Genomic DNA, 14,918 nt, shown 5'->3' with positions numbered 1-14,918 from the left:
AAAGAAATAATCCTATAAAAAAATGGGCAGAAGACATGAACAGACATTTCTCCAAAGGATACATTCGGTCAGCCAACAAACACATGAAGATGCTCAACATCACTTATTAGACAAATGCAAATCAAAACTACACTGAGTTATCACCTCATACCTGTCAGAATGGCAAAAATCAAAAACCCAAGAAACAAGTGTTGATGAGGATGTGGAGAAGGAACCCTCTTGCACTGTTGGTGGGAATGCAAACTGGAATAGCCACTGAGGAAAACAGGATGGAGCTTCCTCAAGAAGTTAAAAATAGAACTATCCTAACATCCAGTAATTGCACTGCTGGGTATTTACCCCAAAATACAAACATTAATTTGAAGGGATACATGCATCCCTTTGCTTATAGCAGCATTATTTACAATACCCAAATTATGGAAGCAGTCCAAGTGTCTATCAATAGATGAATGAAGAAAAAAGTGGTATATATACACAATGGAATATTATTCAGTCATAAAAAAGAATGAAATCTTACCATCTGCAATGACACAGAGCTGGAGAGTATTATGCTAAGCAAAATATGTCAATCAGAGAAAGACAAATACCATGTGACTTCACTCATATGTGGAATTTAAGACAAATGAACAAAGAAAAGACACAAACCAAAAAAGAGATTCTTATCTCTAGAGAACAAACAGATGGTTACCAGAAGGAAGGTGGGTGGAGGGATGGGTGAAATAGGCGATGGGGATTAAGGAGGGCACCGGGTGTTATATGGAAGTGTTGAGTCACTATATTGTACACCTGAAACTAATATAACATTTTATGTTAATTATACTGGAATTTTAAATAAAAAAAGGATCCTTCCAGCTCTAGTGTTCAGTGTTTCTTAGAAAAAAAAAATGGGCACAGGAACTTAAAAAAGCATTATTATGAAGAAGACATACAGATGGCCACCAGACACATGAAAAACTGCTCAACATCACTACTGATCAGGGAAAATGCAAATCAAAACCTTGGGATATCACTTTATACCTGTCAGAATGGCTAATATCAAAAGGACGAGAAGTAACAGCTGTTTGTGAGGATATGGAGAAAAAGGAACCCTTGTGCACTGTTGGTAGGAATGTAAATTGGTGCAACAAGGTTGGAAAAAGGTATGAAGATTCCTCAGATTTAAAAATAGAAATACCATGTTAGACAATAACTCCACTACTGGGTATTCACCAAAAGAAAAAAAAAAACACATAATTTAAAGAGATACATGAACCCCTTTGTTTATTGCAGCAGATAAGATATAGAAGCAATCCAAGTGTCCACTGACAGATGAAGGGATAAAGATGCGGTATGTGTATACCATGGAGTATTACTCAGTCATAAAAAAGACAGATCTTGTCATTTGTGACAACATGAATGGACTTATATTATACTGAAGTAAGTCAGACCGTGAAAGACAAATACCATAGGATTTTACTTATATGTGGAATCTAAAAAACAAATGAACAAACAAAAAGCAGAAACAGACTCATAAATATAGAAGAGAAATTGGTAATTGCCAGAGGAAAGTGAGTAGGAGAAAGGGCAAAAAATAGTTGAGAGTAGGAGGTACAGGCTTCCAGTTATATTTGCAAATGGCATATCCAATAAGGGGTTAATATCCAAAATATATGAAGAAATTATACAACTCCACTCCAAGAAAAGAAATAATCCTATAAAAAAATGGGCAGAATCCCTAGGGCTGTAAAATCACTGTGTTGTACACCTGAAACTAATGTAATACTGTGTCAACTACACTTCAAACAAAAGTTTCTGGGCTTTCAAAATACTCAGAGTTTTAGAAACAATTCTTAAAATAATGGTCTATATCCTAATTGTTCCATTAGGACGTAGCATAGAATTCTCTATTTGTATAAGCAAATAATATACGTCTGCTGATGCATGATATAGAATAACCAAATTCATAATACAGGGCTGATCTTTTTTATCATCATGGACTTGAAAACAATACCCTCTGGTATCTTTCTCATCATACTGTTTCTATTACTACTTTTCTATATCCTTGTCTCTGCTTCTTTTTTCTATCCTCCCTCCATCTTAGAACAAATCAAAGAATACAAGATATAATTTTGTTATGGCTGTTTGCCTTGTAAGCCCCTTCTCAAACTGATGCCTTTTCTGTACATGGTGAGAGAAGACAGAGACTCTCAGAAAACTAAGACTTCAAAAGCAGATGCATTCATAGAGGAAGCAGAATAGTTCCAGGGTGGAGGTGAAAGGGTTATGAATAAGGAGGGACTCAATGGGTAGGGTTTATGTTTGGGATGAACAGGTTCTTTAAAAGCACAGTGGTGATGGTTGTACAACATTGTGGATATATTTAATTCCACGGAATTGTGCACTTACAAATGGTTAAGATGGTAAATTTATAGGTTACCCTAGTTAAAAAAAAGAAAGAAAAAAAAGAGGGGAAAAAAGCAGATGCAGCACACAATCTCTTGCAGACATGACCAATTTATTCCGAAAATTCAAATTTCAGTTTGGCAAAGTATATCCAGGGACAGAGCATTTGGGATAGTCATTTCATTGGAAGCAATCACATTTTCTAGAGCTAAATGTCCAGGGGGTAGTATCTAAAAGAAAGAAAGCCAAACTTTAAAAAATAATTTAGTGTGTGTGGGATGATAATCATAAATATTTGCAAAGTCAACAAAACAATCAGCTTATACAACCAAGGCATGAGAAATGCTTATGCTAGTAGTACTCTTTTATTCAATTTAGTTCAACATAAAGTAAGCACCTAATTTATTCAAGACACTGGGCTAGCTGCTGGGGTTGAGGTGGAGATACAAAAATCACCAAGACACAATCCCTGTCCTTAGGAAGTTTACAACAACACATATAAAAATGAGTACTATAGGTGAGGTATAAAATAACTTCTAAAAACATGGAGGAGAGTTTACTTCTCAATAGAGATTAAAGTCAGGACTCCCTTAAATTTGGTGCTGTGGGTGACACAGGATACAGCATGCCAAGTGAAGAAAGTCTGGTGTTTTATGCATGGCTTGGCAACAGGAAATGGACTAGCTCCTCTAGAGCAGCTTTAAATGTGTGAATAGGGAAGGTATTTATTTTTATTTTAATCCCTCTTGTCAATGTTAGCCCATTACAAGAGATGGACTGGAAGTGAGATCCATTAAAAAAAGAGTTTGAGGAAGCAGGGACATGAACAGGAAACACCATTTCATAGTTCAGAGTAAATTCAACCCCGTGTGTATGTACATCTAGTAGCTTAAGGAACATCATCAAATGGGGGATAAATCCATCTGGAGCACCACAGTTCATCATGGCAGAACATGGTGTCTCTTGTCAGACTGTAAAACTAGCTTTGGCTCTTGCCAGTGGAGGATGTAATGCTACATGGAAATTGGGAGTCCATATTTTTACGCATGAATTAAAGTCTTTAAACATTACTATGTCCTCAACCCCGCAAAAATGAAGAGAGCTTAGAAGAGAGAATTTGGGGAGAGAGAGAAAGTCGTTCTAGGCTAACGGATCTAATGATGACTTGGCATGCTGTATTTCCTATTTAAAAAATACAGGATGAGCAAGTCTTTCCTGAATAACTTACTATGTGTCGAACATACCTCAAGAGGAATTTTAACGGAACATACTACTAATCAAACATCACAGTTTCTGCTTTTGTAATTTACACAAATTACCTTAATTATAATACTTTAGGGAACATTTACAAACACAGTATGTAACATTGTTTTAATATTATTCATCAGCCTTAACTTCTAAAAATTTGGCTTATATTATCCCACCCCCCCAAAAAGAAAAACCCCTACTTATAAATCTCATTTTCCCACAGAATTAATTCACCATCCAACTTTAAAAATAACTTTAAAAATAAAAAAAGAGACCAATAGTAAATTGGAATGCTAATACCTGCCAGGCTTTGATAAAATAAAAATAAACAACTTACATAAACAGCACCTCATGAAACCAAAGCTTTCTTTTGAAATACAAAGTTCAATTCTTCTTGCCCTCTTAGAAACTGCTAATCAGAATCCCCCATTCGCCCCCCACTTCAATCCAGGAGCCATTCTGGTTAAGTCACGTAACACACAATATTTTTAAATTAGCATTAATAAATTATTGACATGGTACCATGAGTAGCTATTTTTAAAAACCAAAGCAAGTCAGAGGACTAGTAGAACAGATATAATAACACACTGAAATGATTTAAAAGAAAAAAAAATTGTTAAATGTACCTTATCCTGGTCTTGTATTATTTCAAATTAAAAATCAAAGGATGAAGTATCATTTCAGACCTATATACATCAAGATGCCAGTTCTTATAAAAATGTACTTTAGTTGTAAATGCTAGGTTATGCAAAAATAAGTTTATATCAATTGTATTTAACTTCAATGAATTTCCCCCAACTCTAATATTAAAAATGTTAAAAGAACTTAAATTTTAATGGCAAAAAGTTCCTATTTTCCCCATCTATTAAAAAAAGATTTTGTTTTCCCTTATTAACATACAATGCCCTATTATTAAGGCACAACTTTTTTAGGATAAAAATGAAACCATAGTTTAGGTTTATTTTATACAACAGTTACGAGACAGACTTTTTGTAGGCATATACTGAAAATAACACATCTCAAATTCAACCAAGATCAAAAATGAAAATTCAGTTTCTATCCAGGAGCAGTCAACACATAGCAAGATAAACAGTTACAGCTAGAAAAACCCAAGTAGTTTCTATTTTCAACCTGCCAAGGATTGTCTCCATAAGGCCATTTTCAAGGTGTTATCAAGGAGAGGCAAGCTGGAGAGATATATATATACATATATATATTTTTTTGAGGAATAGGGGGTGGTGGCGCCCCAGCTTTACTTATGCTTGTCACCTTCAAAACCTAAGTGAGATCCAATTTTTGAACATCTGAGACAGCGGCAGAGTTCCTGATTCCAAGGCTCAAGGCAGATGTTTGCTCTGCATCCTCCCTCTGCTACTCTTCCCTGGAGCTGTCTTTCCTCTTTCCCACCCTCTTCTTAGCCACTGCCCCTCCCTTACTTCCTCTGACCTAATTTTCACAATATTCAAAGGGAGCGCCCAGCAAACAGAATTTGCACAACTGTTACTTAAAATACATGAATCAAAACATTTGTTAGCTTCATCATACAGCCATAAACAGTTCATTTGAATGTTGCTTTAAAATCAAGAAAACACACTAAAATCAGAGGAAAGAGGACAATTGAATACCAGACAAGTATGATCCACCTTGTAGGCCCTTTGTAATCTCAACTGAAATAAGGACAGAAATATGAAAACAGAAAAAGTAAGTTTTCTTAAGCAGGCTTATATACCTAATTCTCATACTTTCTGCATTTTTCATTCTATGAAGAATGGATCTGAAGAAATGCTTTGTAAAGACAGAAGCACTAGATTAGACTTGACAGTGTAAATATTATGGTTTTGAAGGTCATTTTCCTTTACCTTTTGAGAATAGTCTTTGAGAAGTAATGATGAACCAGAACTCTGGCCCGGCTTCATCTCCCTGACCAGGAACTTAACTAGAATCTCAGTTCCACCATAAGACTTCAGCAGTCTACCTTGAGAGAAGTAGGTCCAGGAGAGAATTCAGGGGTTTAGTGTTGGGAAATAATACTAGTGAAGAAAGAGGGGCAGATTTGGAAGAATATCAATGGGCTGGGGAACCAGGGAACGAGGTAGAGATGAAGGGCAGAGCAAGGAGACAGCTAATAAACACTGAAATCACTGACGCTACTGCTTTTACTAAATGTGATGTGTAAAACTCAAAGTTTAAGGGAACATTGTGCTCTAAATGAGGGCAAAGATAAAGGAAACGGAAGGAAAGACTAGGAATTGGAGAGGTGAGGCTCACTAAAAGTTCAACTCGTTATTTTTCTACATTTTAAAAGTAATTTTATTTATGTAATTCTGGAAGATACTACATGCCTCACTTATTCATGGTGTTTTACTTTTACTGGTATGTTCTGGCACAATAATGTTTCACATAAATAAATATAAATACTGTTCTTTGTACTTATATTAGTTCTGTGACGTTTATCAACTTTTAGAAACAAAAAAAAAATTAAAGATGAATTTTCCAAAAAAGCACTTAAAAACCATTAGTAACTAGACTATCCCCAATAAATTATAAAAATAACACATTTAACTGTCAGCCAATATCTTAATTTTTGCACATGACACAAGCCCTTTGCAAAGTTATTATCTACATGCAGATTAATGGAATAAAAATAAAAACAAAGCAATCATGCTTGCTAATATGATCTAGTTTCATTTCCATTAAATTAGAAAGTTTCCATATATTGAAAAAAAACTCCAATTAAATGCCATTTCCTAATATGCCAGCCTTCTTGCCCCATGTTTGACACATTACAATTAAAATAAATGTTTATATCATGACTCTGGAAACAGTATATGCCTTTGCCATCTCTCCTGAGAAAAAAATGCTCTCATTTCATTGCAAAGTAAAAAGATGAGGTCTCTAGTATTCTGTTCTAAATCCCTAAGTCCTGTTTAAATATCAAGTGATCCAACTACCAAAAACTTTGTATTTTCGCTGAACAAAATCATACCTATCGAGGCCCACTACACTATCAGGTTTGTGACCAGATGCTAGAGACTGAGTGGAAACTTGTGCATCATGCTTGATTCAGTTCCCAAAGAGCAATTCAAGGGCTCTGGAAACCGTGTAAAATGCAGACCTAAAGTTGTATGCACATTCCACCAGATGAGGATGTCCATTCTTTGGTCAATTTTACCTCCAAGATAGGAAAAGAAACCATTGTTTTAAAGAAAGAAAAGAAGACAATGAGCAAACCCCTCTCGCCCTGCTATCAGTAGGTTATAAAATATAAGGACATCTAAGTCACATGAAATAACAGTATTGTTTACACGAAATTTCAATACCACACAGACAAATCCAACATCCCAATGAACTTTCACAAAGCAAGGTTCTGATTACAGTGACATAGTGAACATGCCACCACTTTTCTTCAACCAGATTCTGCCTACTGAAATAAAACAAAAATTAATCAAAAAGTAACATTAACCTTCATTATTTTAACCTGAACAGAAACTTTAAAGTATCTTAAAATTTACTACTTTGACACTATGTTAGATCCATTTATTAATGGTAAAAGCAACCATATATCATTCTTGATGAGAGAATCTCTACATATAAACCTGGCAAATTTTTTAAAAAGTACTAAAACAGAGCTTTTGAAAATAACGAAAGCTAGCTCAATTTATATAATATTAAATGACTCAATTAACAGAATAATTTATACTTTTATAGTGCATAATTTATCCCTAAGGAGAAAGCGTACCAAAATCCTAGTGTTAGCCCTGAAACCTTAATCCAAACCTTACAAGTTAAAGACTAAATGTTGGTCAGGAGGGAAAGGATGGAACCATGCATTGTCCACAGAGCAAACAAAAGCAACAGTAAGATGGCAGAAATGTTGACCCCATGGGTACAAATACACTTTTCTGTACCAAAACAAAACACACGCACACGGAAATTACAATTACAACGCAATCATCATATAGCTATACTCTCGACTAGCTGGTGAACCTGTTATTAAAATTTCAAAGAAAAAAAAAAACAAGTTAAGCGTTTTCTGTTTTAATCCATAAGAAATATTCAGTAACAACAGATAAATAGAGCACTTGTTGCATATTAATGAACATGTGGCTTCTTGTGCTTTCCATCTGAATTAGGGGTAAAAACCCCCAATTACTTTAGTTTCAATGAGATACAATTGTAAAGTAGTATTAAATCTACACAAAATCAATCCTTTCTTCAGCCCAATTATGTAGGAAAGTACTAACAAATAGTGAAGATTCATGATGTGTGAAAATGGTGACTCATAACAATGTAGACTCAGCTATAGATTTTAATTCATATATATGTGTGTGTGTATATATATATACACACACACACACACATATATATATTTACCTTGTGTATGACAACCGTACGAAAATAGTCTCAAAAATAAAGACAATACTTGAGACACGAAGCAACCCACTTTCCCTGATCTTGCATCCTATTACAGGGAAAATAAGTCTCTGATGCTTCATAAATACTTTAAAAAGTTCAGGATGGCCTTAACCATGCATAGTCTCCACCGACGCTTTGAATTTGAAGCCCCCAGCGTTTCAGGCTGATTGTTCAACTCAGGAAGAGCTGTGACCTGTGATGGACTTTGCTTATTTATGTCCTGTCTTGTCTAGATCTGGGAGTTTTCTGACCAGAGCTTGGTGGTTCATTCTGATGCTAGCAAGGAGCCCTCCTTCAATGCCATCAGAACCAGTGTAACTGATTTCTTCACCACTCAGGGTAGTCATATGTCCCCCAAGGGCTTTTAAGATGGCATTCCCAGCACATATATCCCATTTTTTGATGTATGTCACATGGATATATAGATCAGCTTTTTCTTGACTCTTATCAGGTACATCCAAGAGTGCTAAAACTTTATAACCTAAAAGATAAACAAAGAATTTAGGTTACTATTCAAAAGATTTCAAAAAGTAGTTTATTTAAGAGTACATTGTAAAACATAACAGCACAGGACATGCCAGAGTTCTCGATACTATCTCTGCAACTGCGAAATCTAAAATTACATAAAAAATAGTTTTGTTCTCCTGGTCAGTTGGTTAAGCATCTGCCTTCTGCTCAGGTCTGATCCTGGATCCTGGGATCCAGCCCTGCATCAGGGCTCCCTGCTCAGTAGGAAGCCTCCTTCTCCCTCTGCCTCTCCCCCTTCCCTGCTCATGAGCTTGCTCTCTCACTCTCTGCCTGTGCTCTCTCACTCTCTCTCTCAAATAAATAAGATTCTAAAAAAAAAACTCATTTTGTTCTTTTTTTTAAAAAAGTTAACAGCATAGACATTATATTAAACTCAAATGAGTAAAAGATACATTGTAAAGTAACTTATGAAGCTATTCTCAAGTAAAACATAATATACATCTATTAATCTTTTAAATTTAAATCTACCTTGTGGTTGTTTTCTACAGACCTATCGACGTATCACTATGTACCACTTCCCGTGGAATACTACACTGAAGCTCAATGCCCACAGGTTTCATTTGGATAGCTAGAACACTGGATTTGAAAGAAGACAAAATAACACAATCTTAAGCAGATTGTGCTTAAGATTTGTAATTTAATCTTTTAAATTTTTTTTTGTAATGAGGCAGAATTTTTTTTAAATTTAAAAATAAACACAGAAGAAAACAGGTCTAGAGTCTGGTTTATCCTTCCTACTGGGTATTCTGAACATTACCTTTCCTAACTAACATTAACAGAGAGCTTATAAGAAAATAATGACGTCCTACTAAGTAAGGTACATTTATGTAATCACTAAATTCAAACTATTAGGCTTAAAAGTTTTAATAAGTATTACTTTTCCCCTTATTACTGTGGTGAAAAGATTTTCAAACACACATTTCTGGCCATACTTTGTTATGTATTTGAATTAAAACACTTCTGTCATATTAAATAGCACTCAAAACAAGGGAGGGCAAATGGCCTGTGAGCCAAATCCAGGCCACACACTGTTTTTGTACAACCCTCAAGCTATGAATGTTTTCTTTGTATTTTTAAAGGGTGGTAAATAAAACAAAAATCCAAGAATAGTATGCAAGGGAGTCCACACGTGGCTCATAAAGCCTAAAATATTTACTATCTGGCCTTTCAGAAAAAATAAGCAGACCCCTGATCAATAACACAGGTAATAAAATACTGCAGAATACTGTAAGCTGGGTGGCCACCAGACTCTGGCTCATCCCATACATGCAAGCTGGAGTTCAAAGGTGTTAAAAGTGCCCAGGGATTAGCCATTCTAATAACACTTCTGGTGACTCCTGGCATCTTTCTACCACATGAAACATCGTAATGTGCTTGATCTCCCTTCTTTTCCTGACATTCCTACAGTTAAGCTAACAGCACAATTATTTTGAAATTAGATCATATATAAAACCACTATCAAAAAATAAAAAAATAAAAAATAAAACCACTATCAATGGCACATCACTGACATGAGGGTGCTTTTGTAGTATTTGAGGAACAGAAATCACTGTTGTGAGACTGTTGTCCCTCCTATGAGGTTGTTTCTAATAAGAAGGCATGTAGGACTTGAAATCCCACCCTAGAAAATGAAGTAGGAGACTGTATCTGTCTGCAAAGCACGTCTAGCCTTACTTTTTGCCCAAGCACAGGACAACCAACTCCTTCTTCCAACGTAAGCCTTGACCATGCTGGGGACACTGGACATACAGGGGAGTAGGCACGTACCAGCACCACCAGCTGGGATAATTGTAGTCTGGTTTCCAAAAGTCTGAAGAGCAACTTGTTTGACCATTCCTGAATGCGAACGTGACACAATGATCCTTGGGGTCTTCTCATTGTAAGAAGTGCGGGCTTTCACATTGGACCCACCATCTACCATCGCCCAAGCTGAAAAACAAACATAGTATGCATGAAAAGCACTGAAGCTTTCTGAAATGGGAACAAAGTATCAAGAGTTAACTGACAGAAGATCCCTTTCCACAGAATTACTTGTATCACCCCCCCAAAACAGAAATGCTTATTTTTTTCCTGAGAACGAGTAACATTTAACGTTTTTTACATTAAAATAGGCAAATATTAAGACAAAGCTAAAAAAAAAAAAAAAAAAAGGCCATGTGATCCTGCCCAACCAGAGATAATGACTACTAAAAACTTGGCTTAAGAACTCCTAGGCCCCAGAGCTCCCTGTGAGGTGCTGAGCTCTTACTGGGATTCACTGCAACTCAACAGCGCTTGTACCTAATCTAATCTGGCTTCCCTCCTCTCTTACACAAATTTGATCCCAAGGGCATTCTTTCCTGAACATCCTGCATGCTAATCTCCATCTCAAAGTCTGGCTCCTGGGGAATTCAACTTGTGACAACCTAGAACAGAAGCACAACTCTGTTACCCTGGATAATTCAAAATTTAAAAATAGGTTTTTCTCCTCACTACCTCTATTTTTTATACATCCATGGTTTTTCACTTACATATTGGATCAATCTCCTAAAGAGCTTTATAAATATAAAACAGCTAAAGAGGTGAGTGAAGTTTACATATCTGCTATATCAGAGAATATAAAAAGAAAATGCTCTAGACTTCAAAATACAACAGAAATGTGTAAGGTGAGGAGACCCTAGAAATGGCTTGCAATGTTTTTCTAGGCTTGGAAGTTATCTTCATTGACTACCAAGCTACACAAGAAAACATACTTACTCAGTATTATCCCAACTAGACTGTTGTTCTAGCAGTCACTCATTAGAGGGTAAAACAGTCCACGATGGCTAGCGACGAAAGCCGCTGCATTACCACTTACTCTTGGTTGCAGGAAAACAATAAAAAAAAATGAACAGAGTGTCTGGGTTTCTGGGTGGCCCAAGGATGATGGCAGTCCCCTGGATCCCTCTCACACTTCTGTCTAAAGACCACACATAGCCATAAGGAGAGCAACACCCTTAATCGAGAGCTAAAGAATGAGCAGGAGATGAAAAACAGTCATAAACACAAATAAGAAGGAAGGGAAGTAAATACTGAAGATCGATTGGTAGAGTAAGTGCCAAAGCTGACCCGAGTGTGGGGAATACAGCAGGAGCCGCACAGAAGTGCCAAGAAGCTGGAGGACTCTCAGCGGTGGTAGAACTCCGAGAACAACAGTCAAGATTTCCTCCCAGAAGGAAAGGGTCGCAACTAAAATGAGAAATACTGAAAGTAGGTCTGAGACATGGCAAAAGAGCAGCGACAAGAGGAGACATGGAGAAGACACAGAGCCAAAGTGAAGTCCTGACAACAGACCACATGACATCCAACATCTTTCAGAAAGTCTCTGAAGAGACAATTGAGAAGACAGCAAACAGAACTAAGAAAAAGAAGAGGTTAAAGATAAGGGCCTTCCTGAAACAAGACAGGATCCAACAAGACAGAAGAATGATGAAAACAAAACAAAAAAAGATGCCTAAAAATAAAGATAATGCTTTCCTTGCTCTAACAGAAAAGAAAGTTCTTGAACGAGAACAACCCAAATTCCTTTTCTCCAGCCACCTTCCCACCAACTGCACAGTGGCCAGCCCAAATGGGAATAAGAAATCTGAATAACTGCAATGTCCACTGAAAAGCAGAAGAAGAAAACACAATGAATGACAGTTAAAATATTTCAGGCTACTTGAAAATTCTATAAAGCAGAATAAAACTGTAATACAACATTCAAAGATGATTAAAAATAATAAGCAACAACAAAAGAACATTGTAGAACAAAAAAAAAACAACTCAGGAAAGATAAATAAATAGGAAGATATGAAATTGGAACTCACATAATACAGGAAAGAAACCACAAACAATAACGACAAAAATAATCACTTAAGACTTAGCACTAGATCACAGGATACACAGAAAAGCAACAGATCGGTCCAAAGCATAGCAAGCAATGAGAAAAGCAAAAAAAAGTAAGTGAAACAAACAGATAAAAGGGACCAGAGAGAAAGTAATAGAGACAGAAGTCTGTGAAAGAGTCAATACACATATATTAGGAGTCCCCAAAAAAGAAAGAATGAAATAGAACTAATCTTTAAAACTTTGATTCAAAAGAATGTTCCTGAAATAAAAGGACTTGAATGTCCACACTGAGAGACATACTTTGTAGATATCTGCCCAGAATGCCAACTCTGAATCTGAGATATATCATAGTTCTATTATTAGACTTTCAAGATAAAGCTCTTTGGCATTCCAGGCAAAAATACCAAGCTACTTACAAAGGAAAGAAAATCGGATTATCAGCTTTTCTGCCAGCAAGATTCAACATGCACACACACACACAGATATTACATAGTTCAACAGTTTCTACCAGTTAACCAAGAAACAAGAGTGTACAGTGGGTAAAATAGAGCCCTACTAAAATCCCTGTCTACTGGGAACTTTCAGAATATGACCTCATTTGGATATAGGGTCTTTGCAGATGTAATTCAAGCTGAGGTCATACTGGATTCAAGTGGGCCCTAAATTCAATAATTGGTGTTCCTGTAAAAACAAGAAACAAATACCAAGAGAATGTAAAGTAAAGGCACAAACTGGAGTGATAGGTCTATAAACCTGGGCATGTCAACAAATGCTGGGAGCTGCCAGAAGCTAGAAGAAGCAAGAAAAGATTCTTCCCTTGAGCTTTCAAAGGGAGCATGACACTGCCAACAACATAATATCAGACTTCTGGCTCTTAGAACTGTGAAAAAATAAATTTCTATTGTTTTAAACCTTCTAGTTTGTGGTAATTTATTAGAGCAGCCCAAGGATAGAGGGCTACACCAAAGAGTTTGTAAGCAATTGAGAGTCTTTCAAGAATCAAGGCTACAGAAAAAGCTTTTAACGTGTAAGAACAGGTAGTATGACCTCGATGAGCTAGCTCTCCTAAAGTAATCTATTAGAGGACAAGCTTTTATCCAACTGAAGGATGACTGAAGAACTCTTAGCAAAAGCACTGTTGGTCAGCACTGAATAAATTTAATTGTGGATTTAAAAGGAAACCAAAGATAGGAATAAAGGTGGAAGAATAAAAGTGTGTATGTGTTATCTTACACTTGATTGGTGAGAGTCAAAGGATATCATTTAAATCTGAAGAGTTGAGGAGGAGAAACACATTATCAAAAAAGGTATAACTGATTAAAATGGGATGGTAGTCCGATAGGCTAAAATGAGCAGATTTCACTGTTACTCACAGGGGAGAACCAACAGACGAGACCTAACCTAAAGGACCATATAATGGCATTTTAACAAAAAGATATATAAAAAGGTGTTAGTGACAGCAAGCAATGAGAAGAATAGACTGAACTTAAAAAATAATGCCTGCCCTTTCACAAAGATGGCGCCGAAGGTGAAGAAGGAAGCCCCTGCCCCTCCCAAAGCCGAAGCCAAAGCAAAGGCTTTGAAAGCTAAGAAAGCGGTGCTGAAAGGCGTGCACAGTCACAAAAAAAAAGAAGATCCGCACGTCACCTACATTCCGACGACCCAAGACCCTGCGTCTCCGAAGGCAGCCCAAATACCTTCGAGAGAGTGCCCCCAGGAGAAACAAGCTTGATCACTATGCCATCATCAAGTTCCCCTTAGCTACTGAGTCAGCCATGAAGAAAATAGAAGACAACAACACACTAGTGTTCATTGTGGATGTCAAGGCCAATAAGCACCAGATCAAACAGGCTGTGAAGAAGCTCTATGACACTGATGCGGCCAAGGTCAACACCTTGATCAGGCCTGATGGAGAGAAGAAAGCATATGTTCGACTGGCTCCTGACTATGATGCTTTGGATGTTGCCAACAAAATTGGGATCATCTAAACTGAGTCCAGCCGGCTATAAATCTAAATATAAATTTTTTCACCGTAAAAAAAAATAAAAAATAATGCCTGTAGTTTGCATTGCACTGGATATACAAAACTCTGTGAGATCTTAAATATATTTTTTTAAAAAAGGGAAAAAAGTCTCCTCTTCCCTGAAAAAATAACATCTGTACCCCCTGGAGGTAGTTTTTACTCAAAGGCCTTACTTAGAAATTGGTGAAGAAGTTAAACATGTATTTTGTCTTTCTATTAGGAACTACCTTTCAGGATAAACACATAACCCCAGTTGATGAAGAAATTTCTCAAAAGAATTCTAGCTAATATATGTAGGAAAAACAACAGGATTAGAAAATCCCATTTCAGACTATAAGGGAGAGGAGGGAAACTGAGTGGGGAAAAATTAGAGAGGAAGACAAACCATGAGAGACTCCTAATTCTGGAAAACAAAGGGCTGCGGAAGGGGAACAAGTTGGGGGAAGGGGTGACTGGGTGACAGGCACTAAGG

General features: G+C 36.6%; 1 protein-coding gene across 6 annotated transcripts in view; it reads right to left on the bottom strand.

Annotated features, from left to right (window-relative positions):
- Positions 1–2,477: 2,477 nt before the first annotated feature.
- BPNT2 (3'(2'), 5'-bisphosphate nucleotidase 2) overlaps positions 2,478–14,918 on the bottom strand; it is a 38,758-nt gene continuing 26,317 nt past the window's right edge. For all 6 annotated transcript variants that reach the window (XM_077876891.1, XM_077876892.1, XM_077876893.1 and 3 more), the window contains 2 exons: positions 10,342–10,503; positions 2,478–8,527 (listed from right to left, as the gene is read on the bottom strand). In XM_077876891.1, coding sequence (XP_077733017.1) covers positions 8,256–8,527; positions 10,342–10,503 — 434 coding nt within the window. In that variant the 3' untranslated portion in view covers positions 2,478–8,255. The remainder of the gene's footprint in view (positions 8,528–10,341; positions 10,504–14,918) is intronic.

This window comes from Canis aureus, chromosome 28 (assembly GCF_053574225.1).
Source record: "Canis aureus isolate CA01 chromosome 28, VMU_Caureus_v.1.0, whole genome shotgun sequence".
Lineage (NCBI taxonomy): Eukaryota > Metazoa > Chordata > Mammalia > Carnivora > Canidae > Canis > Canis aureus.
This window is presented reverse-complemented; position numbering and strand designations above follow the sequence as displayed.